At 42.1% G+C, this 25,703-nt stretch overlaps 1 protein-coding gene across 1 annotated transcript in view; it reads right to left on the bottom strand.

The window, feature by feature from the left end:
- Positions 1 to 24,458, bottom strand: part of HOMER2 (homer scaffold protein 2) — a 116,381-nt gene extending 91,923 nt beyond the window's left edge. Inside the window, exon 1 of the mRNA XM_050966661.1 lies at positions 24,346 to 24,458. Coding sequence (XP_050822618.1) covers positions 24,346 to 24,458 — 113 coding nt within the window. The remainder of the gene's footprint in view (positions 1 to 24,345) is intronic.
- Between the last annotated feature and the right edge of the window lie 1,245 nt (positions 24,459 to 25,703).

Raw genomic sequence — 25,703 nt, forward strand, 5'->3', positions numbered from 1 at the left:
GTGGTGATTTAAAGGGCCAGGGGGTCCCTGCAGTGGCCCTTTAAATCACCGCTGGAGAAGCCGGTCCAGTCCGGCATGGTGTACCGGCTCTTGCCAGTATGCCGGACTGTACCGTACCGGCTTACTTTCACTTCTGCCTCCAACACAAGAGCCTCGCCAGAGGGTATGGGACTGTGTTCTAGCAACCCTAGGCCCGTGAAACAGCCTCTAGTTGGGTGTTACTGCCAGCATAAGCTAAATCAGCCACTTGGTGGAATCAAGTTGGCACCTGATGCTTTCAGGTTCAGAGGGCCAGAAGGGTGGCAAAAAGCAACCTATGCCTGCCTCTCTTCTTCATGTACTGCTCTGGCACACCTCCGGATCTGTACACAGCAGAATTGATAAGCCACATAACTACTTCAGCATTAAGAGTTTCTCTTATCATATTACCAAAAGCAAACTGTTTCTGGATAATACATCAGAGTGATATTCATTCCAAAGGAGATTGTCTGCATAAGACCTTATCTATGATTTTATTCTTTTATTGTGGGGCTTATATAGTGCATAGGACATTTTACATGCCTCATGCACTGGGATGAATTTAACCCCTAAACACAAGAGAGAGCTAAACAAATTGGGCCTGATTCTCCTCTCGCATCAGCTTTCCACAGCTGTAACTCAGTTCATTACAGTTACTTCTTATTTACACCAGTGTATATGGAGGCAGAGTCAGACCCACAAATTCTTAATAGGGCTTGTTTTATGCTAAAATAGTAAACCCATGTTGTACAATAAAAGAGAATTTCCATGTAACATTTCAGAACAAACTTTTGTTTGCTTCATTCTTCTGAAACATATGTGGAAATTCCACAAGTCCTGTGTAACAAGAATGATTTGTTTGGAAAGTGTCGAGCATATACAAGTTGCTACTTAATCAACAAGTGGCAGCAGATGTTTTTCTTTGTCAGGAGAGGCAAAGTTTATGCACCATTTTCCTCTATCTTCCGTGAGTAAATTCTATTGAACCACGAGCTAAAACCTGTACTCATCATAGTTGCTATAATCAAAAATTAGTGCCTGGTGTTAGAGTGCAACTACACAGTCACTGAGGATGAAGCACCAATTGGTGAGAAATACTTATTGTGCTTTTGCAAGTTCACACTTTGGCACCACAATTAAGATAAACTAGGAAAGTACAATTTAGATGGGGCTACTATAAGGTGGGTGCATAACTGGCTGGATAACCGTACTCAGAGAGTAGTTGTTAATGGCTCCCAATCCTGATGGAAAGGTATAACAAGTGGGGTTCCGCAGGGGTCTGTTTTGGGACCGGTTCTGTTCAATATCTTCATCAACGATTTAGATGTTGGCATAGAAAGTACGCTTATTAAGTTTGCGGACGATACCAAACTGGGAGGGATTGCAACTGCTTTGGAGGACAGGGTCAAAATTCAAAATGATCTGGACAAATTGGAGAAATGGTCTGAGGTAAACAGGATGAAGTTCAATAAAGATAAATGCAAAGTGCTCCACTTAGGAAGGAACAATCAGTTTCACACATACAGAATGGGAAGAGATTGTCTAGGAAGGAGTATGGCAGAAAGAGATCTAGGGGTCATAGTAGACCACAAGCTTAATATGAGTCAACAGTGTGATACTGTTGCAAAAAAAGCAAACGTGATTCTGGGATGCATTAACAGGTGTGTTGTAAACAAGACACGAGAAGTCATTCTTCCGCTTTACTCTGCGCTGGTCAGGCCTCAGCTGGAGTATTGTGTCCAGTTCTGGGCACCGCATTTCAAGAAAGATGTGGAAAAATTGGAGAGGGTCCAGAGAAGAGCAACAAGAATGATTAAAGGTCTTGAGAACATGACCTATGAAGGAAGGCTGAAGAAATTGGGTTTGTTTAGTTTGGAAAAGAGAAGACTGAGAGGGGACGTGATAGCAGTTTTCAGGTATCTAAAAGGGTGTCATCAGGAGGAGGGAGAATACTTGTTCACCTTAGCCTCCAATGATAGAACAAGAAGCAATGGGCTTAAACTGCAGCAAAGGAGATTTAGGTTGGACATTAGGAAAAAGTTCCTAACTGTCAGTGTAGTTAAACACTGGAATAGATTGCCTAGGGAAGTAGTGGAATCTCCATCTCTGGAGATATTTAAGAGTAGGTTAGATAAATGTCTCTCTGGGATGGTCTAGACAGTATTTGGTCCTGCCATGAGGGCAGGGGACTGGACTCGATGACCTCTCGAGGTCCCTTCCAGTCCTATGAGTCTATGAGTCTATAAGAATCAAAGGAAGACGAGAAATATGGAAATGAATGGACCTGTGCATTCAGACTTTTAGTTCTCTACTATTACAAACCATTACCTGCCTTTTAGGTGGACTGCATTACTCTTGAAAGATGTCAAGCGACAGACTCAATGGCCTCTCCCCCTCCCTGGATATATATAACATCGGCAGTAGCAGTGCCGGTTTCCCCACACCACCTTAATGATGTGCCTCAGTACTGTCCTCGAGAGACAAGCTGCCTCTACAAATATGACGGTTGTCAGTCTCTGTAGCCCATTCAGTCTGTGGCTTCTCTGCTGGAATTGCTAACAAAATGGCAGTCGTGATGTGGACACATCCATTAGGAAATTAACTAAGACCTCATAATCACGTTCTATGCACACCACTGAAAAACTGACAGATGGTGGCAGTTATCAGTTATTACTAATCTGGGCCACATTTAAACCAGACCACCAAGAACCGAGAAGCTCCATATCCCATCAACAATTCTCAGAGCTATCCGGGCACTAGCCTACCATAAATGTGTTAATTTATTTGCAATGGTCACTAGTAACACTTTAGGGGGCTACAGAGATTTTTTTTAATGAAATGAAATAAGACTAAATATTTTAAAACCTTCTCCTCTTAGCTCTCCTCCCTCAAGCTGCCCACTCTCCAAATCAGCAGGAATTGTGTGTCTATTTGTGGATCACCACCCCAGTGGCCTCAACTTTCCTTCATGTTGACAATATTGCAGATAACACTGAGCACCAAGTTCAGATTTCAGTTATACCAGCATCTATCAAGAGTATATTCCAGTTAAATCAATGGAATTATGTGGTCATAACATTTGTGTAAAGTGAGAGGAGAATCAGGCCCTTGGTGTTATTAGCAAAATGATTGCATGCATAGCCTGTCACTTTGCTAATTTTGTAGTTAATATCTAGGATTACTATCAATACTATGGGATGGCACTGGCAATGATCTAAATACCACAGGTATCAGATAGATATGTTTTCAGTTATTTGTGCAAAAGACACAGCTTCCTTTGTGTTCTGTATAGCACAAAGCATATTGCCTGTATTTAACAACAGCATGAAAAATCTTTGTAATATAAATTTCTGCTATTAACAAAAATCCAGGCAGTCCTCCTCCTCCTCTGCTTTTATGATTGATCAGTTCTCAGAACTGTCCTGAGACCTCTTTCTTCTTAGAACTGGCAATAAAAACATATTTTTTGCAATGTTTAATAGCTGTCATCTCTTCACATTCCCCAGGTTATTTCAGATACCATTGAATGGCATCTGAAAAAGGTTTTTGTAGATAATCACCATCAAACAAGATAGGTGAGAGAAAAGTATGAGCTGTTTAATGAACAGAAAGATATTTTATTCCTATGCCATACCTGCAACATTTTGATTCGCATTTTAAAATGTAGGGTTTTATTAAAAAGAACCCTGTCCAATAAAATAATGTCCTTGCAGAAATGTCTCAGGTGAAGCAGAGACAGCCCAATATTTTTCCAACCCAGCTCATAACGTAAGTCTTGGTTAGGCAAGTAAGAACTGCCCAAAATGTACATTGTCTCTAAACAAATACTGTACATAACCACATTATTTTAAATGTAACATTTTTATCATATCTTTGTCAATTTCAATATCAATCACCACCATCTGGTCTTTCTTCTAATAAATAAGACTTAAGAAATTATTAGGAGTCAAGTTAAGAACATGGGGCTCACAAACAGCAGAACACCCCAGCATGGTTGCCACTCACATATTGAGTTTCCACGGCAATTAAAATTGTATAAAAAAATAAAAGTAGAATATATGCTCAATTTATGGACTTAAGTAAACTTTTTTGGGAGAGTTTCAGTAAAGAATACTGTACTTGCAACCTAAAACCGTACTATCCTTCTCCATTAACGTTGTATTATTTCTTTTGATTTCAATATATAAAACATAAGAACTCCTGCCCCAGGCTCTCAGCGCTCTTGACAAATAATTTAAAATAGTCCAAGAGAGATAAGAATAGCAGAAGCAAAACTCCTCCTTTCTCTGGACCAAAGAATCCAGCCCACACTTGTCCAACAGAAGATTTGAGTCTAAGTAGGTCCCAAAACTGTGTACTCAACTGACCAAAGGTGAACATATGGCCTCAGAGGGGACCAATATAAAGTTTGCTACATTTTCTGGCTGTTTTCCCTCACCTACCAAGTTCCAAACAGGTTCTCATCCACACTCCAGTTGCTTTCAGACACATGCTCTGGGTTGCATGACACAGAAAGTTACACCTAGTGTCATTAGCATATCCAAAATACCTCAACCCACACCTCCTCACTAACACTCCCAATGGTCCACAGACACACTGGAGAGAAGGGGTGATAAGTTGGAATCTTGTGGGGGAGAACCCTTAGGAGAGGTAATGCAATTACCCCAAACTACCTTCTAGGATTTCTCTGCTAGAATAATAATAATAATAAAAGCACGGCAAGGCAGCCCTGCAGGAAGAGTCAAGTTGGAATAGGAAATCTTTTTAACACTTTGGACCCTGCTATACTAGTCTGCTTGCATCAGGAATGTCTTTGGGATCATTGTGTCTAGAACTTCACATGTATGAAACCGTATTTTAGACCAGGGGTTGGCAACCTTTTATAAGTGGTGTGCTGAGTCTTCATTTATTCACTCTAATTTAAGGTTTCGGATGTCAGTAATACATTTTAACATTTTTAGAAGGTCTCTTTCTATAAGTCTATAATATATTACTAAACTATTGTTGTATGTAAAGTAAATAAGGGTCTTAAAATGTTTAAGAAGCTTCATTTAAATTTAAATTAAAATGCATAGCCCCCTGGACGGTGGCCAGGACCCGGGCAGTGTGAGTGCCACTGAAAATCAGTTCACATGCCGCCTTCAGCACATGTGCCATAGGTTGACCACCCCCGTTTTAGACTATCTAGTACACGAATTAATGGAGCCTATTCATTCATGACATCACAAAACAAACAGGCAACGCTTTTAAGTACAGATTTACCAATCCATCTTAAATTGTTTGTAATAGTTGTGTGTCTATGTTGCTTTGCTGACAAATAATTTAGAGGTCATGAAATAGAGCATCTTGACTTCTTTCCGTTACAGTCCTATGTCATACTCTGTCATTTATGCTGTGTTAATAGGTATTTGAAAATGTGTTGCTAAGCGCTGCAATGTAACATTTACAATTCACAAGAGAAGTCTTTTATGGGTTACACAGAGTTTCTGTACTTCCTTCAGACAGAAAGATTTCAATTAAAAATTCAGGTGAAGGAGGTCTGGCGGGGAATGCAAAATGAACAAGACATTTTATTTCAGCTTCTTACTCTGGTACCCTAATATGAAGTTTAAAATATAAACTATTCCTCCAAAAGAATTTGAAATTTTCTTCTCTAAGCCATGGAGAAAGGTTCCAAGATGTGATAAATCTAAAATACAGTCATGCAAGCTTACTGCATTAAGAGGGAAAAACTCATAATAGGTCCGCTCAGCAGAGGAAAGCAGCCAGTAGTAGCCATGATGGCATGGAAAAGGAGCTGCCAGACCTCAAGAGGTTTACTTACAACAATCGTTATGAAAGAAGTTAAAATACCCTGGTTCTGAACTAGTGAATGTTAAGATCTCTTCTGATAGCACAGTAGAAAGCGAGATAGTTTCCAGAAGAAGTTTGGGATGGCTGAGCACTGTATCAGACATCTGGAGAGTCATGAGCTGCTGTCTGATCAAGATCTTAATTCAGCATTTGAAAGTCGATATGTTATCTTTCCTACTGGATCAGTCTGAGGATCCTGGGAGTAGCTGCTCAGGTCTAACTTGGGGTTGGGGAATCTCCAAAGATCCAACATGAAGATATTTGTGTAGAAATGCCTCAGGCAGCATTCAAGGAGAATCCAGAGTATCCTGTCTATGAACCCAAGAGTGCACATGGTGATTTTAGGCTTAAACTTGGCTAAGCCCTGAGCTACTGATTCACCAGTAAGACACCCGTCCTTCGAGCTTTTCAAAAAGATACAGCATGGAACTGCAGAACATTCACACATACCCAGACATTGCCCCAGGAACCTCGAGGACAGGAAAAAGTGGAACAGGCACAAGGAACCATGAAGAAACCTGGATTCCAAGGGGCAGAATCTTTCCCTGATCAGTCAACGTCTGTCTATGAAGGGCAAAGAATGGGTTTTGAAACTGAAGTAGCTGCAACATTTTTTTCTTTTGAAAGACTTTCAAGGGCTCAATTCCTGAACGCTCAAGGAGCACCAAATCAGATCCTACTTCATTTTTATTTTGCTTATTTTTATATGGAGATGGGACAGAGGTTCAAGTTCAGATCTGACTTTCCCAGAATTTGGGGTGTGTCACATTCAGTTGGGGTCAAGCCCACTCTGTTTTTGGCTTGATAGGGACGGTATCCACTTTTAGCACTTGTTAATATAGTCTGTTTGGAAATTTTTAGAAGATCCCTTTAAGTACATTTTCTAAGGGTTTTTCAGTTCCCTCATTGATGTTTACAAGGGTGTTTTCAATAAAGGAATAACTAACTCCCATGATGGGCTACACATGAGAAACAATGAATATGACGAGGCCTATCAAATGCATGAAGTAAAGAAACTGAAAAACATACAGAAAAATATTTTTCTGCTGACTTCTTTCAAGTCAAGTCACCTTAGGTGTGGCTTATAACTATGGATGGTAATAAATTTGGGACTAATGAGTTTTATATTGGCAGTGTCACTTTAACTGCAATAATCAACACTCATTGCTGGTGATTAAAGTGAAGCTTATCAGAGGGTACTAAACCTCCAGCTATGTAACAGCATAGAGTGCACTCGTTTGATTAGGTGCTGTGTATGTCTTAGTCAATTAAATCCCTTTGGTCCTTTCATTTACGGACAATAGAATTCCAATGGGTGAAGGAAGTGAAGGAATCATTACTACAAATACTGAATTCATAAAAGGCCCCCAGAAACACATTTTATATAGACCTACATCTTCCCCAAAGTGACCACTTGGATCACATCCCTCCCACCCCTAAAACATACTAGGTGATACCTTGCCTGTTCTGTAGCACCTCAATGGACAAGTGAGAAATGTCTCAGCTTTCTTCTTGCCAGTGATTTGCCCTTAATGGAGTTGTGTAATTTTTCAATAAACTGCTAGAAGTTGCGGAACACTGCCCTACACTTCTCCTGGAAGGGCAGGCCACCAGTGGGGAGAGGTAAAGTGGATAAGATAGGGCTAAGTATCAGAGGGTAGCCGTGTTAGTCTGGATCTGTAAAAGCAGCAAAGAATCCTGTGGCACCTTATAGACTAACAGACGTTTTGGAGCATGAGCTTTCGTGGGTGAATACCCACTTCCTCAGATGCATGTAATGGAAATATCCAGGGGCAGGTATATATATGTGTGCTAGCAAGCAAGCTAGAGATAACGAGGTCGGTTCAATCAGGGAGGATGAGGCCCTGTTCTAGCAGTTGAGGTGTGATAGAGCTAGTGAGGAAGCAGAAAGGTCGAATGCTGAAAACCCTCTGAAGCAGGGGCCATCCTAGTACTATTTGCCTGTACACTGCAGCCCTTGTTCCTGACTGGGATCTTCAGATGTTCCCCCAAATGAAATTATATGTGTGACGTTGCACCCCATAATGCTTTATAGAAATATACTTATGAATGTAAATATGACATAATTGAAATATGTTTTATGCTAGATATGCCATGTAACATATCTTTGCAAAGGTTATGTTCTACTGAATATATTCATCCTACTCATATGCATGTATCATTTTTATATCTGAAGTTATGCGTGTTGGCGCTATGCTTGTATTTAAAGTGTTTACTGTAGAAAGCACGTAAGGCAGATTTGGTCAACAGTGTGAGGGGGTTATTCAAGTAATTGGGAGTACTTGGTCAACAACAGACCTTGACAGATGCCAATCCATATCTGAGTTTTCCTGGGAACTTTCAGGCCAACATGTGGGCAATGGCTCAGCCTGTAGAGAACTGAGTCATGCATGGACATGTGACTTGCCCATGTGACTCCAAATCTCCATCTTTTAGTGGTGATTCTACATGGGGGAGAGAGGAGTTTCCACCCACAAGAGAGAGACGCCTCCATTTGGTCTTCAGCTGGCTCAAGAGAGAGCCTCTCTATCCCAAAGGATGTCTGAAAGAAACTGGAACAATGGACAGTAACTACAGGGGTGTGAGTAATTGCTGAACCCAGACTAGACGGAGGCTAATCTGTCAAAGAAGCTTATTGGAACATCTCTGAGGGTGAGATTTACCTGCATTCAGTTTCCTACTGTTTTAGGCCTAGACTTGCGTGTTTTATTTTATTTTGCTTGGTAATTTACTTTGTTCTATTATTTATAACCACTTAAATCCTACTTTTTATAGTTAATAAAAATCACTTTTTACTTATTAATTAACCCAGAGCAAGTATTAGTTCCTGGGGGAGCAAACAGTTGTGCATATCTATCAGTGTTATAAAGGGCAAACAACTTATGAGTTTATCCTGTATAAGCTTTATACAGAGTAAAATGGATTTTTTTAGGGTTTGGACCCCATTGGGAACTAGGTATCTGAGTGCTATAGACAGGAGCAGTTTTTAAGCTGTTTTCAGTTAAGCCTGCAGCTTTTAGGGGACATGGTTCAGACCTGGATCTGTGTTTGTAGCAGGCAAGCGTGTCTGGCTCAAACAAGGCAAGGTAGTGAAGTTGTAAACTGCACGGGAAAACGGGCTCAGAGGCAGACCCAGCACATCAGTTGGCAGTGCCAAAGGGGTATCTGTGACCCAACCCGTCACAATATATAACATCATCATGCAGGATTTCTCTCCCATTTTCAGTTTCATAACTAAAAAAAAATTCTGCAGTTCTTAATGAAGCAGAACTCCCACTAGCTTCACTAGAGTTCTGCTCAGTTAAAGGCTGAAGAATCTCGGTCAAAATATTTTTTCTTCTTTTTCAAATGCTGATATAGATCTTTTGCAAAATCACAAAACAGGACACACACTCCTAGGTTAATGACTAAAGAGAGATCTTTAGCTATGTGTAACACATTCCTAGTGAGAGGCAGAACTACACGTATCTGTATAAGAAAAAGAGAGAGGGACTAAGTAATGGAGATAATAAGCTGTTCAAGTTGTAGGGGGGGGTTAGATTCTAGCGCAACTTCCCAAATGCAAAGATTCAATTTCATGGAACTTTAGTGAAAGTGAACAAGAGCATGTGGATTCTACTTTGTTGGAAGAACACTTTTTCATAGAAAAAGGCTTAATACACTGAATACTCCCCACTATTACCACACTTCCATCCTTTCTCTGAAAATAGATCAATCAATAATAAGCATAGAAAACAAAAATACTCTCTACCTCCAAATAACAAACCTAGTGGTTTCCTTTTATTTAGGCTACATGCTAGTTCTAAAGCATATAGCATTGAAAAAAGTATATTGCTCCACAAGAGGCCATTTGATCCCACTTGCAGCTATACCGCTGTTTCACCACATTGCTCAAACAAAAAGGAAAAGGCAAATCTTAATCGGGGACATAACATTCCAATAGTCCACATCCAGGAATCCAGAACAAGACTAGGGATGGCCTATGAAAATATGTTTTACAAGACTGCTATATATTTTCTAACTCATTCCAAAAAGGCCTTTGCTGCCTGAATTACTAAAAAAAAAGAGCCTGGTCTTGTCAGAATAGGTTGCAGAACCACGGTTACTATTGTTTGTCCTTTGTATTACAGCAACACCTAGCAGCCCGAGTCAGGAATCAGGGTCCCCTTGTGCTAGGTCACGTGCATACATGAAAGCTGGGATTTTCCAGTGAGTTAGGCACTCAACTCTCAGTGAATTTCATGGGGGATTGAGCCCTGTTGTACTAATTTGCATGGCATAAATGGGCCCAAAGAGTCAAAGGTGTTAACATAACCCAGTCATTGTCCAATGTTAAACAGTGTTAAACCTAATTTGGAATACAGAGATCTCAGCTTGCCTAGGACCATAGCAAACACACCACTAAATATCCTTTCAACCTTTTATTAAAGATACAGAGAAGAAAGAAAAAGCAGTTAAAGTCTTTGAAATGTAAGATTCCATTTCCAGGAAGACAAAACAAAACATACAAAAGGGGAAAGAAAAGAACAGTTAAGATAGAAAATGCAATTTCTGTCTCTGCTGTTGACTCATTTGCAATCTCACAGCTGGAAAAACATAGGCACGGCACACGGTCTTATCAGCCACTCAAAGACCTGACAAACTCTGTACCTGCATCGTGCTGTTTAGGGCATTGCTTTTAGCTGCCACTGTCTGGTCACTGGTTTACAACACTGTTGCAAAATATATAGTCTTTGACAGCTAAGACAGATTCTTATCAGACAGAAGGAAAAAGGAGAGGGACTGGAAAGAGAAGAAATAAGGTGGAGGAAAGAAAAGAACACATCGGGGGAGGGCAGACAGCGAAGTCTCACATCCCAAGTGATGCTCAGGATTCAGCCAGAGCTAGTAAAGGTGGCAGCAGCATCTGGGTCCCTCTCTCTGATCAGGACGTCTTTCAGGATTAAGATGAAGAAGGTCGGGGGTCCCTAGAAATGGTGGGGGTGGCAGGAGGATTACCACTTTTAAAATGCAAAAATTGCACACGCACCCCCCCCCCCGCGCACACACAAGGACAGCCCATCGCAACCTCAACCACAAAGCAACTCAGTGGCTCCCCTCCTTGAACAGCCACTTCTAGTATCTAGAGAGAGAACACATATAGACAAGATTGATAACATTGCATGTCTCCTCACTCTCGGGTGATTCAAACCCTCTCTCTCTCTCTCACACACGCATGCTTAGTGCGCTTGCATGTTAGTGGGCAGACGGCTGCTGTATTTCCAACTGTTTAGATCTGTTATCACAAACTGTGGAAGTGGGAACACTGCAGCATCTTTAGCTGGACACGGAAACTTTTAACATTAGATATCCTAGTGTACTGTGGTGATAATGCAAATCATTAGACCCATGGAAAAAAAAGCCAGCAGATTAAATTATTTTTCTGGCAACCAGCAAATCCATATAAAACTGGACATGGCGGTCACATACCAGCCAGATGGCAGCCATGATGGAGAAGCTTGTTCCTATAGCAAAATTGTCTCCCCGAAGTCTCTTCCTTTAAGGGACTGATGGGTGGAATAGCCCATCCCCTCGTTATTAGGTCTACCAACGAAACCTAATTCCAGACACACCGATTTTGGTTCATTGATTTCTGATCTCACACTTCTCTCATTTACCTGGCATGATTTTAACACAGTCCTTGAGTTATATCAATAGGCCTTTTGGTTTGGACTAATCCAGTCTGTTTCCCTTTTGTACCTTTTCCCACCAACTTTTGTTCTTATAGATTATTGTGATGTTTTATAACATTTGACTCATGTCTTACAGTTGAATTCACAATCTCACAATAGGTTACCTTTGTAGGCCCAATTATCACAACAGCCCCTAATTCCCTTAGGCTCCTTTGAAAACTCTGGACAAAATAAAAATAAAAACAATTGACAAAACAGTTCCTCTGTGAAAATGCTTACAGTCTTGTATTTTGACAAGTCACAACAAATGGCTGAAAGCAATCAGACTTACACTGAGGGGTATTTAGAAGGGAAAAGGAGGAGGAGTTAACAGCGAAATGAGCGATTTTGCATGGTAAGCAGTAGTCCTTTTTATGCCTGCCTTCATAGTCAGACACTGTTTTTCTCTGTTTTAAATCCACTCCCTCTTCTCCATGATAAAGCTGTCGTCGTTTTCCAGCTAAAGCTCCCAGTCCTGCCAGCTATAAGCATGAAAGGATAAAATTACCATCAAACCTGCAAATCCTACACACCTACACAGCAGAGCTGGTTCTCTCATCTGAGTCATCCAAGCAGACCAGCAACAGTGATGTCATCCACCTCTTTTTTAAAAACACCAAGATTCCTAAACGTGGATTGTGACAAATATTTTGCTTCCTTTTAATCCTGATCCCAGTGGTAATACTAACCTTACAAAATAACTCTGAGTGATGCAGAGGGCACAGTGGTCCCTACCAGTTTCAACCTCAGTGATAAGGTCAGAGGTAAGCAGAAGGCTACTAGCATCACACATGCTAAGCAGTGTGACTTTGCAGCAGGCAGCACTGAAGAAACCTTCATTCTACAGCAGGTAGAGAACAGCGAGCATAAGTCATAGAAAAGATCATCAGAAAAGATCAACTGCATCGTCCAGTGTAATCATCTACAGTTTGCAGGAATATTACACATAATCCCTACTCATGCCTTATCTAGCCTGTTCTGAATGACATGCAGCTATGATGCTTCAATAACCTTCCTTGGTACTAACAGCCTATGTTCCCTCAAGCACATTTACATCCTAACAAGCTAATTCCAAAATACAATTCAAGTCACACACTGTAGGTGCAGAAAGGATACCCATATCCACAAACACGACTAACAGTACTTCAGGGCGAAAAAGAGTTGGAGATTTGATCATTTATTTACCGGTCTTCAGAAAGCCAAAGAACTTCCCACACAACAGCAGCTGTTTCAAAAATATGTATATTTCATAAATTTAATTTTACGGCTAAGGTTATTTATTCTAGGTATTACAGTAATGTTTAGATCTGAACATAATATAAAATGATTAAAAAAATCCATGAACAGAAACAGACTAACATCCTCTTATCCTGATTTCTCTCCACATAAATTGCTGCACTTTGCCCAACTTGGTCATAGAGAGACTATATTTTGAGAAATTAAAGTGACATTGTCAAAGCTTGACCTAGTTTAAAACTGTTCTCTACTGAAAGGAGTGCTTTAATATTTTAAATGGTCACTTGTCTTCAGCATTTCATTCCGGGTTTCATTTTTGTCAGGAGCCTATCCTTTTACACCTGAGGAGAGATTTGAGGGATATTCCATCTTTTGGGGAGGATATTTTATTTAGGAGCTACTTTCAAGTGTCAATCAAATGTACAGTGGTAATTTATTAGCTTGAAAATCTTAGTTGTGATCTCTTCTCTAAAATTAAATTATTCTCAATTTCTCTCTTTTCTCTCTTCATTCTTCTTCTATGGCCTTGTCTACACTAGTGGAAATATCTGCTGAACTCCCCACCAGTATAGTGGAATCAATGGTACCAGTGGTGGGAATTTTTTGTTGAAATTCTCTACTGCAGACGCTGCCTACAGTTCTCTCTCTACTCTGCCCTCCCAGTGCCTCTGCCCCCACTTCTGTCTCTGAATAGCATGCAGTCGCTCCCTTTCACTTGTTTCTGCTCATTTTCTGCATTTTTGTTTCAACATCTTCCCAATGTCAGGTTTCTCTTTCACTTAGGGCTTATCTACAGTGAGGATTTTTGCACTGGTATGGTAATATCAGTGTAGCTGCACAACCACAAACTCTTAATGTAGATGTACTGCACTGGTGCAAACAGTAGCCTGCAATGGAAAGAAGAGTAAACCACACTAGTGCAAGTCAGTTTTCACTTTGGTGCAGTACATCTGCACTAGGGGTTTGCACAAATGCAGCTACCCCAAGGTAACTACACCAGTGCCAAAATCCCAAACGTAGACAAGCCCTTGCTAAGACTTTCCTGTTTCCCTACTAACTCTTTTTTTTTAAAGCTATTTTAAAGCTTCTATAATCCTGGGGTGAAATTCTGGGCCCTACTCAAGACAATGGGAGTTTTCCCATTCACTTTAATGGAGACAGGAATTTACCCCCTAGAGATTTGCCCCTAGAGTTCTCTGGGTCTGATTCTCCATTGGTCTGCACTTTGTGTAAAGTTATTTATATCTGTGCAAAGTGTGTGTAAAATGCTCAATATCAGAATGGCAGCAGTTTAGACCCACTTTGCACAGATACAAATGATTATGCAAGATGCAAGGCTATGGACCATCAGAGCCACTATCCACATAAGAGGTACAGTATAGGTAGTAAGGTAACCAAAGCATCCACCAGCATGCCTCAATTCTGGCCTAAAACCAACATCCCAAATCAGAGAGTAAATCAGCTTCAATATCCACTCTATCTTCAGTCCCTTTGTTGAGGCTGCCAATACCACCACCAGCTGGGATGACATTTGATGCAAACGGGGCTCATGAGAACTGACAGGCCCTGAACCAAAACCACCAACTCACTTCCCATAGGCCAGAAAGCCATCAGATCACTCACTACCAACTTGGGCTGGATTTGAACACACAGTGATGTTCCTTCTCCACCAAAGGAAGTCTGGATGAGCCTCTTTATGCTGCTCTGTCAGTTGGCCAGAAAAGGCTGTTCAAGAGTGATGCAAGGTGCTCTTTCCAACATCAATGGATGGCCCAATCTACTTTTCAATGAAGTCAATAAAACACACACACACACAAACACGACTCTAATTGACTTCAGTTGGAGCTAAACTAGGGCTAAAGTGAATTTCCTCTGCAATACCCTACTAAAGTGGCATAGCAGCGCCAATATAATTAAGATTGCTTCACTACATTAATTTAAAGGTCAACATTTCTAAGTCTCTAAAATCGACATGCTTGGTCAGATTCCTTTTAAATCTGGTTTGCCTCAGGAGAATGCTAGATCAGGTGAGTGTCCCAAACTTGGGGTCATTTGAGCTAGGGGTTGTGAAGAGAACAGTCATTTCTCAAAAAGTTTCCAGATGGGTTTTTTTGTGTGCAGAGCGAGGGATCAAACTATTAGTGTGATGCAGGTCAAAGTTGTATCAATCTGTCTATTTTTATCCAAGGTAGTTCATGGCACCCACTAAATCTTTGGGGGACCCAAACTGAGAATGGTATTTAAGAACATGTTCACTTCTTCACTTGCACAGATGTGCAGTCTGGAGGGATTACAGTGTCCACGTACCAATTAAAAAAATAAAACACATGAGAAGGTTTCTATGCAGCCCCTTTATGCTTGCCTGGGTAGTTCAGAGGAATGTGTCAACTCATGTTGCTTGCTATAAGTTGTCTCTGTTATGATGTGTTATTTATGGGGAGGCTTACTGTGTGAACACAGCAGAATAATCATCAGGCAGTGTAACCAAAATTTCTGTTACATCGGGTGGGTAAGAGTCAGAAACAGATGATTGTGTGTGTGGAGATGGGGCGAAAGGCCTGGGGGGGCAGGAAGAGGGGTTGCAGCTGCGGAGGGGACAGGAAATGAGGAAAGTTGGTAGGAAAGCCTTGGATTGCTTGTTTGAGAAAATCTATATTTTATTAGCCTCCAGGTGGGAGGAAGGGAGCAAATGGTTCCTTCCTTACCTCAATGCAGATTAATGTGATGTTTCCAAAGAGACGTGGTGGAAAGTTTTGGAACTCACAGCACAGGCACCTTGACTATTGAGGGAAAAGAAATGTGTGTAATGCCAAGGTTGCCAACATGTGGATTCTGTGGGATTCTTGAATAACAAGGTTGCAAAAAGTTTGTGGGAGAGCAAGAAGTAGACCATGACATGGAGATTGCTCACTACAGGGCCATTGGGATGGAGAGTGGTAGCCTGCATGGGCTTCATGTTTTGCCCACTCTGCAGTGCCTAACCAGCTGACTTAAGATGTTATGATCTACTGGACACTGTAGTGATTCACTTGGGTGGAAATGGTTTTGGCTTTATTCCTGGCATACACCTCATACAGATTTGGACTACAGCAGAGATCTGTGTCCAGGAACTGATAGTTTTCTTGGATTTGGCTGAGTGTCTGAATAACTGCTACAACAACAACATGAAAGCTATTAATAACTGCTGGAAGAACATTAATCATTGGAGAATTCATTGGAGGGTTCTGTTCTGGCTGACCAGCAATTTTTACTGTATGGCATAGAAACAAGCTCTGATACCTCACTGTTTCTTGGAAATGGGGTACATCTATTGAATAAAGATCAGAAGATCTTTCTCTCAAACGTAGAACTGTCAGTATTTTGGAACAGAAACCCTGTTTGTGATTTCTCTCTCATGTTCTGCCACAAACTCGACCCTCCAACCATAAGAACATAAGAACGGCCACATTAGTCAGACCACAGCTCCATCCAGCCCAGTATCCTGTCTTCTGACAGGTTTCAGAGTAGCAGCTGTGTTAGTCTGTATCCGTAAAAAGAAAATGCCAGATGCTTCAGAGGAAATGATCACAACAGGCAATTATCGAGTGATCCATCCCCTGCTGCCCACATGCTGGCAGTCACAGATGAGGAACACCCAGAGCATGGGGTTATACCCCTGACCATCTCTTCACTAACAGCCATTGATGGAGCTCTCCTCCATGAGCTTCTCTAGTTCTTTTTTGAACCCCATAGTTTTGGTCTTCACAACATCCCTGGCAATGAGTTCAGCAGGTTGACTGTGCGTTGTGGAAAGTAGTACTGCCTTCGGTTTGTTTTAAATTTCATTGGGTGACCTCTCATTCTTGTATTATGTGAAAGAGTAAACACTCTCTCCACAGCATTCATGATTTTATAGACCACTATCCTATGCCCCCTGAGTGGTCTCTTGTCCAAGCTGAAAAGTCCCCGTCTTTTTAATCTCTCCTCATACAGAAGCTGTTCCATACACCTAATCATTTTTGTTGCCCTTTTCTGTACCTTTTCCATTGATATCTTTTTACAACTCATTCACTCTCACCCATAGGATTCCATCCAACACTACTAAAAGACAAAAAGGAAAGAAATATGTGGCAGCTGCCCATGCCACTTCCCTCCATTCTGCTGGCATTCTTTAATCAGTTAAAGAATAATTTAGGAGAAAGATGTAAGAGCATATTGCTAGCAGAGGGGAAGAAGGCAGATCACTTCACAGTGTTCTTAAATATCATCACATAATGGGGGAAAAAAAACAGGACCAAATTGTACCCTCTTGCAGACGTACCAACAAGAGAGGGAGAGATGTCAAAAACTAGATGAGCTTTGCCTGATGGAGTTTCCAGCTAGTTATCCTTTGAAGTGAGAGGGGGCTTTTGAGGAGCAGGAAAGGGGCAAGAAGTGCCATATCCAAACCTCACAAAACCAGATGATCTTCAGGGAACCAGAATTTACATTAAGTCCCATTGATGGTAGACCCGTGTAGAGATGGGGAAATAACTCATTTTTTGGTTGTCTGGCCGTTTCAGAAAATAATTGTTTCAGGTTGATCCAAAACAAAAAAAATTCAAAATATATGGTGATTAAGTGTCAAAAAATAGTTTTGGGTTGAATAAAACATTTCATTTAGATTGAGGATTTTTCATACTTAACATTTTAATAAAATTGAAGGAAATTTCAAATAAAAAGTTTTTTCAAACCAAAGTCAAATGGTTTTATTTCAAAAATGTAGAAACAAAACATTTTGATTTTTTCAGAGCATTTTTTAAAAGTATTTTTTCCTGAACAAAACAATTTGGTGAGATTGACATAAAGTCACAAAATGTTTTGGTTGACCCAAATCTGCACATTTCGCACACAAAAAATTGGTTGAAAAATTTCATCTTGCTCTAGACATCAACCCTCTTACTCTTCTGACCTCCTCAGCCATGGTAGTATGGCTCTCTCCACTGGCCAGACATCCCAGGCCTTCTCTCCCAGATGGGTGCAGGCATGGAGCCCACATTAATACAGCTTCAAGCAGCATTACTTAGGCACAGATATCTGCTTGAATACCAGTGGACTTTGGAGAGGAGCATGCTGTGAAGAATAGTTCCTTCTTGAATAAATGGAGCCTGGCCTCCTGTCATAAACAGATAGCTAAGGGTTAATGTCTCTTCCACCTGAAGCACCTGACCAGAGGACCAATCAGGAAACCGGATTTTTTCAACTTTGGGTGGAGGGAATTTTGTGTCTAAGTCTTTTGTCTGCCTGCCTGCTTTTCTCTGAGCTTTGGAGAAGTACTTTCTACTTTCTAGTCTTCTGTTTCTAAGTGTAAGGACAAAGAGATCAGATAGTAAGTTCTATGGTTTCTTTTCTTTGGTATTTGCATGAATATAAGTGCTGGAGTGCTTTGATTTGTATTCTTTTTGAATAAGGCTGTTTATTCAATATCCTTTTAAGCAATTGACCCTGTGTTGTATCATCTTAATACAGAGAGAACATTTGTATGTATTTTTCTTTCTTTTTATATAAAGCTTTCTTTTAAGACCTGTTGAAGTTTTTCTTTACTTCAGGGAAATTGAGTCTGTACTCACCAGGGAATTGGTGGGAAGAAGGAATCGGGGAGATCTGTGTGTTGGATTGCTAGCCTGATTTTACATTCCCTCTGGGGGAATAGGAAAGTACTTTTTGTTTCCAGGATTGGGAACAGAGAGGGAGATTCACTCTGTTTGGATTCACAGAGCTTGTGTCTGTGTATCTCTCCAGGAGCACCTGGAGGGGGGAAGGGAAAAAGGATTATTTCCCTTTGTTGTGAGACTCACGGGATTTGGGTCTTGGGGTCCCCAGGGAAGGTTTTTCAGGGGGACCAGAGTGCCCCCAAAACACTCTAATTTTTTGGGTGGTGGCAGCAGGTACCAGGTCCAAGCAGGTAACTAAGCTTGGAGGTTTTCATGCTAACCCCCATATTTTGGACGCTAAGGTCCAAATCTGGGACTAAGGTTGTGATACCTCCATTCACCTCCATAGCCCCCTGATCTCAGTCCACAGAGAGTTTCAACAAAGGGATTGCCACAAGGTTCCAGAGATGGAGGAAGAAAGAAGTATTGGTATGCTTCCTTCCCAGTTCACCCCTATGCAAAATCCAGTTCCTCAGTCTGCAGAAGTGGGTATAACAAATAGTTCCATATTAACTAAACTACATTAATTCACACACCAAGATAATTCACCATTTATTTTCTATGTACATTTTTGCATTTAATTTGTATGGTGTTTCCTTGTAGTGTGTTTTAATATTTGGATGTTAATTCATTTTGATACAAATGCTTTATTAAAAAGGGCTTTAAAATTATGTTTCATTGCTAATAGGTGTTTAGACTAGCTGAATTTTAATTCAACAAATATGAACACCACCATCTTCAGTGGCAAAGAATCGATGTATAACTCTAATCCAAACTGGGTATTTGTCACTTCTCTACTAACAAGCAACATTTTGTAAGCGAGAGATCTGGAAAATTAAAGGGAACTGCAAGTGTATTTTGGAAATTAAAAAGGTAAAAAGAGTCTTAGATTACAGAAAGGGGAAAATGTAGCCAATATCTTTTAAAATCATTTTAATAATTAAATTGTGCCACCTTTACAATAGAACGTTAGCTTTTTTGTTTAAAAAAACTGAGGTCAAATTGAAACAGGTATTCTTTGTTAGATTAGCAGATATAGTTTAGAAATCTGAGCAACAGATAAGCTAGCCATTTTCTTCGCTTTTTAGTTCTTTGCTGAGGTGTGAAAAGACATAACTCAAGAGATATGTTTAGATCAGGGGTAGGCAACCTATGGCATGTGTGCCAAAGGTGGCATGTGAGCTGATTTTCAGTGACACTCTCACCGCCTGGGTCCTGGCCACCGGTCCAGGGGGGTCTCTGCATTTTAATTTAATTTTAAATGAAACTTCTAAACATTTTGAAACCTTATTTACTTTACATACAACAATAGTTTAGTTATGTATTATAGACTTCTAGAAAGAGACCTTCTAAAAAGATTAAAATGTATTACTGGCACACAAAACTTTAAATTAGAATGAATAAATGAAGACTCGGCACACCACTTCTGAAAGGTTGCCGACCCTTGGTTCAGATTTTTAAAAAAAAGTCTTGGACATTGGAAGCCTGATATACAGTGTTTTGGGAATAGTTCAAGTTCATTGGCCAGACTATTGAGACAATAGTACCACAGCTGTAGGATTGCAAGGATGGGGAATTAGCCCTGGGGGAAAAAGAACTATTTTTCTTTAATGTAAACAACATTAGGGCCAGATCCAAAATCCATGGAAATCAACAAGACTTGACTTTGCATGGACTTCCATGGGCTTCGGAGTCCAGTTCTCTTTGTTCAGGGAACATTTTATATAAGAGCAACATTCTCATGATTAGCTGAATATACATTTTAGTAATTTTGCTTCTTTAGATCTCTCACATCACAGGAAATTTATGCTAATGAGCTAAATAACTAGTTTTGCACAGTTCAGATAGCTGTCAGTTTTCATACTTCTATAGTGTTACTCAGTGCCAAACCCAGGAACAGTACATATTAATAATGGCCAACCACACAAAAACAATTTTAAGTACTATGAGCCAAATTCTTCCCACACTTTACACATGAGGAACTAGGGGAGGAGGAACCAGGTGGTGAGATGGGGCTAGTACCCTTGCAATCAACATATTGAGGGAGGGGACAATGTATGTTTCAGCCCCCTCAATGTTTTTTGCCCTCACACTACCTCACAGAGGTGAGAGCGGGACCCAGCGGAAGGGATGGAGTGGCCACAATTGCAGCGCAGGAGATCAGGCTGGCAGGAAGGGAGCCAGCAGTAACACCTCTGCTCTACCCACCTTCCAGCCACTCTGGCAAGACACTGGATCAGCAGATGGGCAGGAGCATGTGCACCAGCTGCCAGGGTGGAGGATAAGCCACTGGCACCTGATCAGAGGGGGCAGTGACACAAAGCAGTTGGCAACAGCCACCAAAGAACCGCCGTAGGAACAGCAGTAGGAACTACCAGGATGCCACATCCCAGCCTGCAGCCAGCTTCCTCCACGCCCAAGTCCCATCAAGTCTCAGTAGCTTCCTTCATTCCCCTTTCTATCCTTCCCCTCCCCCATTCACAGCAAGCTTCCACCTCCATATGATCCTGACTAGGTCCCATGTAAATTTATCAAAACCTGCCATGTTACTGGACCTAGCTGGAACAAGTAGTGTCCTAAGCACTTAAAGTTTGTTCTTGCACCACAGACAGAACTCAATAGTATTCTCAAACCAGACTGTCTATAACACTGATAAACAGCAAGGTAATACTTGGCATTTTTATATTGGAAAAATGTACATCTCAAAGCACTTTACAAAAATGGATAAGCATTAATATGTCCATTTTCCAGATGGCAAAACTGAGGCACAGAGCTGTTTAGCGATGTGCTCAAGGTCACTTAATATACACGTGACAAAATTGGGAATAAAATCAAAGCGTCTTCACTCCCAAGCCTGTATTTATTTCACCAGACCTGCATTTCCTAAATTGCAGGTTGTGACCCCCTAGGGAATCACAAGACCATCTCACTTTGACCCACAAACCCCTCTGTCCTGAGTGAAGCAAATATTGTTCGGCAGAGCTGAGTAGGCTCGGCTCCCCAGTCCAGGCATTAGAACCTGGCCCCTGGTGCATGGAGTCGCAGCGCCACTTAGGGTTGGACTGGCCCTTCAGATGGGGGGGTAAGGGGGAACCACTGCACTACGTATGCCACAGCTGCTTTAGCATTATTTATAACGTGGTTCAATCCTGTCTACACTACAAAACTGAACTGAAGTTTAACTGTGCATGAGGCCATACAAAGATATAATTATATCCAAGACTGGGTTTTGATAATACAGATGGAATCTTCAGCCCACAAACACTATGAAAATGTAGAACTGGGGGCTTGATTCACCTCTCACTTATCAGTATAAGCCTGAAGTAACTTCATTGGCGTAAACTGAGTTGCATTAGTGCAAGAATGGGTGGAGAATCAGGCACACTGGTGGAGACACCTTGTATTTATATAGGCTTGCCTAACGCAAAATAGCCTAGGTAATACCATAAATCCACAAGAAGTACAAATAGCAATCTGCAAGTGGATTAGTAGACTTCAAATCCTTCTGAACTTTTAAAGAATAGTTTTTCTGTGGAATATGGATTCCCTGTTTCTAGGTCAGACTGTTTTTCTTAAAAGATATTTTTCTAGTTTTTATTGAAGTTCTCATGCTAGAATAGCAAAAAATATTCTGCTAAAGTTAGTTAACAAGGATGACAATGAAAATATTGTTTGGCCACCCAACTGAGATGAATAGGGCAGTTCTTCAGACCCATTTTTCTGTCCATCTATAGATGCAATGAGACAGCACTGCATCATCTCATATTCTGAAACTTACTTTTCTAATTTGAAAGGCAAGATGCTATCTTGTTTTTAAATGAATGTTTACTTAATGAAGATAAGCCCATCAGAGAATTTCTGGTGTAGCATACTGATCATTATCCACTTATATCACCCCACACTTACTTCCTCCTCCCACCTTCTTTCCAAAAGTTCTCTGCATCAAAATCAGGCACATTCATTGTATTTTTTAATTGTTCATGTTTATATTATTTACCTTTAGCATAACTGTTGCAAATTATGCCACTTCAGTGATACGGTAATAAATTCTGTAGTGGGAGTTTGCATAGTTCCAAAATGGCATAAGTAAACTGAGAAATTAAAGAATGATTCCTCACCACATGAGGGTGAGAAGAGGAAAGTTGTAAGAGAACATACAGCAAATATAGCAAATGAAATGATGTGTGGGTTTTGGAATCCCCCCAGCATACCACCTTCCAGTCTTGTTAAGACGATTTCAAGTCTAGGCATAGTTCACACTGAAAAGATATGCTTTTTTTAAAAAATTTAAAAAAATTCTTGCTTTCTAAGATTTTAGTTTACAGATTCCTTAAAGCACAGTATTTACTTTTCATATCTTGTAATTTGAACAAGAGGGTAGAAAATATGCACTATTAGTTTCTCTGAAATGCCAAACTGAGTTGTCCAGTGGGGCATGTTCTCAGACCAAAATCTTGTGCGTTTAAACAGAGAAATCTTTCATAAACAATTATCTAAATATAACAAACAATAATGTTTGGACAAGTTTATTGTGTGCTTTCTGTGACTTAGTACTCTGGCTGAATTACACCATAGAGTCGCTGAAAATAAATTGTCTGCTTTTAAGTGAGTTTATACATATGAAGAGATTACTCATTTCAAGATACAAATCTTTCACATTATAATTTAGACACCTGTTCAGTCATTTTAGCCATTTAAATCATACCTCAGTGTTTATCTGCTACAAGGACATTTCTTCACACTTCAGGTTTTATTCTACAGCTAACAGCAAAACTAACATCTTCAAATTTTAAACAATTTTGCCCCCCTTCTTACATTTATACTTATTTTTGATTATCCACATTATTTCTACAAGATCCTATTTTATCAGACAGCATGAAAATCAGTTAAACTACATTTAAAAACATTAAACTGAATAATAATACTTTGCACATCTGAGGATTTCAAAGCACTTCATAAAAGTGTTTTAATGAACTAAAACGCTTTTTTAAAAATAGACTTAAAACATAAAAAACAACAACAACAGAGAAAGGCTCATATCCTGGAACCAACAGGGCAACAACCACACTGCAAATACATTTTCATTGGGAACTCTCATACAAAGGCCTCGAGAACCTTAACAAAAATAACTAACAAGATAGAAACCAAAAAGAAATCATGGCCCAAGCCAAGTCCTAGGACTAGTGTAAACGCCCCCGGACCAGATTCAATCCACCAGCCAGAAATGAATCTTTGCTGCGCTACTTCGGCCACAACGACCAAATCCCGAAGCCAGAGCGCACCAAGTATTGGGGACCTGCTCGCGCTCCACCCAGCCCCGCTCTCTGTCTCCCACTGCCGGGCTCTCTCTGGCGTTTCCCGATCTGCGCCTTTCCCCGTTCGTTCAGCTCGCACCCGAGTCCTGTCCGCGGACAAGCTCCCCTAGCCCCCGCTCCACGCTCCTCTCCAGCCCCGCGGCTGCAGACAGCCGGGCTCTGTCCCCGGCGAGCCCCCTCCAGCCGCCCCGTGCCGGGGAGTGACTCAGCCCCCCTGCGGGAGAGGAGCCTGACCCCGGAACAGCGCTGACCCCGCTTAGCCTGGCAGGGTGGCGGCTCGGAGCCAGGCACAGGAGCCCGGGATACAAACTGCCCCACGCAATACAGCGCCCCGCGGCACCCGCGAGCGGGGGCTGGCCGCGCCCCGGGTTGCAAGTTCAACACGCCGAGCCCCAAGCGGCTCGCTAGAGCCCCCACCCCCGTGGGAGCGGCAGCAGGTGGGGACAGCCCGACCTGAGCCCCCGGGGCGGGAAGGAAAGGCAGCGGCCGCGGGGGACGCAGGCTCCCGGGGACACTCACCCCATGTCTCGGCACTTGTCCCCGGCGGCGCCCGCAGCCTGCAGCCCTGGCGCGCCCCCGGGGTTCTCGCCTCTGTCCCCGGCGGGCGCGGGGCGACTCCCAACTTCGCACATGCGGCCGCCGGCTGTTGGCGCCCTCAGCTCCTGCGCATCCCGGGCCGGCCCCGGCGGCTGCAGCAACTCTCCCGAGAGCCGGGCGGGCGGCGGCTTCTCCCTGTGCCTGCTCGGCGGCTGCAGCCGTCCTGCTCCTCCTCCTCCCCTTACATAACCTCCTCTCCCAGCGGCGGGGGCAGCGACCAGCCTCCCGCAGACACCGCGCTGGGCAGGGAGGCGGGAGCTGGGGGGTTCTCCCGGGAGCTCCCTTGCACCGCGGAGCTGGCGGCGGCGAGTCCCCACCTGCTTCGCGCAGCCGCCTCCCGCAGGCCGGGCGGCGGGCAGAGCCACGCGCTGCTGCCCATGCTGTCTGCGCTCCCCCGGCAGCGGCTGGGCAGGGCGCCTTCCCCGGGGGGGCAGGGCTCCCCGCCCCTCCAGGCGCCCCCGCCCTGAGTTCTCACTCTGCCCGCTCACTGTCTGCCCGACGTCGGCTTGGACCAAAGGGACCGGGGAAGTTCGAATCCAGAGCCGAGCTTTGTGGAGGGAGCCCAGGCAGAGATCGGCCTAGGCCTAGCACCCCAAGACTCTGGGAGAGATCTGGGAGCACGCCAGCTCTTCCATATGAGCCAGCCTCTGACCCGAGGGTTTGGAGCCTCCTCAAATGCCACTCCCCTCCCCCCCCCACACACACACTGGGATCCCTGAACCCTAAAGTTTGGGAACGATCCCCTCTGGTTCTGAACGTTATGGCCTTTCCACGAGCTGTACCAATGGACAAACCAAACACCACAGATTTTGTGGGAAGTTTCAGCTCCATCTCTATGCATGCAGGTTGGTCGCTAAATTCAGGGAATGTGCTTTGAGCTGTGAAGACTATTTTCACAGATGAGGAAGCTAAAGCACATATAGGCTAAGTGTTTGTTAATTAGTGAGTGACAGGAGCTGACACCATGGTCCAAATTGATCCTTCTGTGGAATTGCACTCATTTCCAGGTTTCTGGAGTCCCACTAACAGTGCCACCTCTTAGTTTTTATGAGTTTTGCACAGTTCTAGCTGTGTCTATCGCCTCCTCTCTATATTGTCCTTTCAGAGTGCTACTGTTGTGAGTTTGACTGTCATTTCATAATATAGCCTGATGAAAATTGTGTCAAACTATCATCAAAAAGATGCAAAATCACACTATGATGATCTTTTGCTGGCCCTGAAACAGCTTTGGGATGGCTTGTGGGACACAGAATCACCTTGTTAAAATCAAGACAATCTCA

The sequence above is a fragment of the Gopherus flavomarginatus genome, chromosome 9 (assembly GCF_025201925.1).
Source record: "Gopherus flavomarginatus isolate rGopFla2 chromosome 9, rGopFla2.mat.asm, whole genome shotgun sequence".
Taxonomy (NCBI): domain Eukaryota; kingdom Metazoa; phylum Chordata; order Testudines; family Testudinidae; genus Gopherus; species Gopherus flavomarginatus.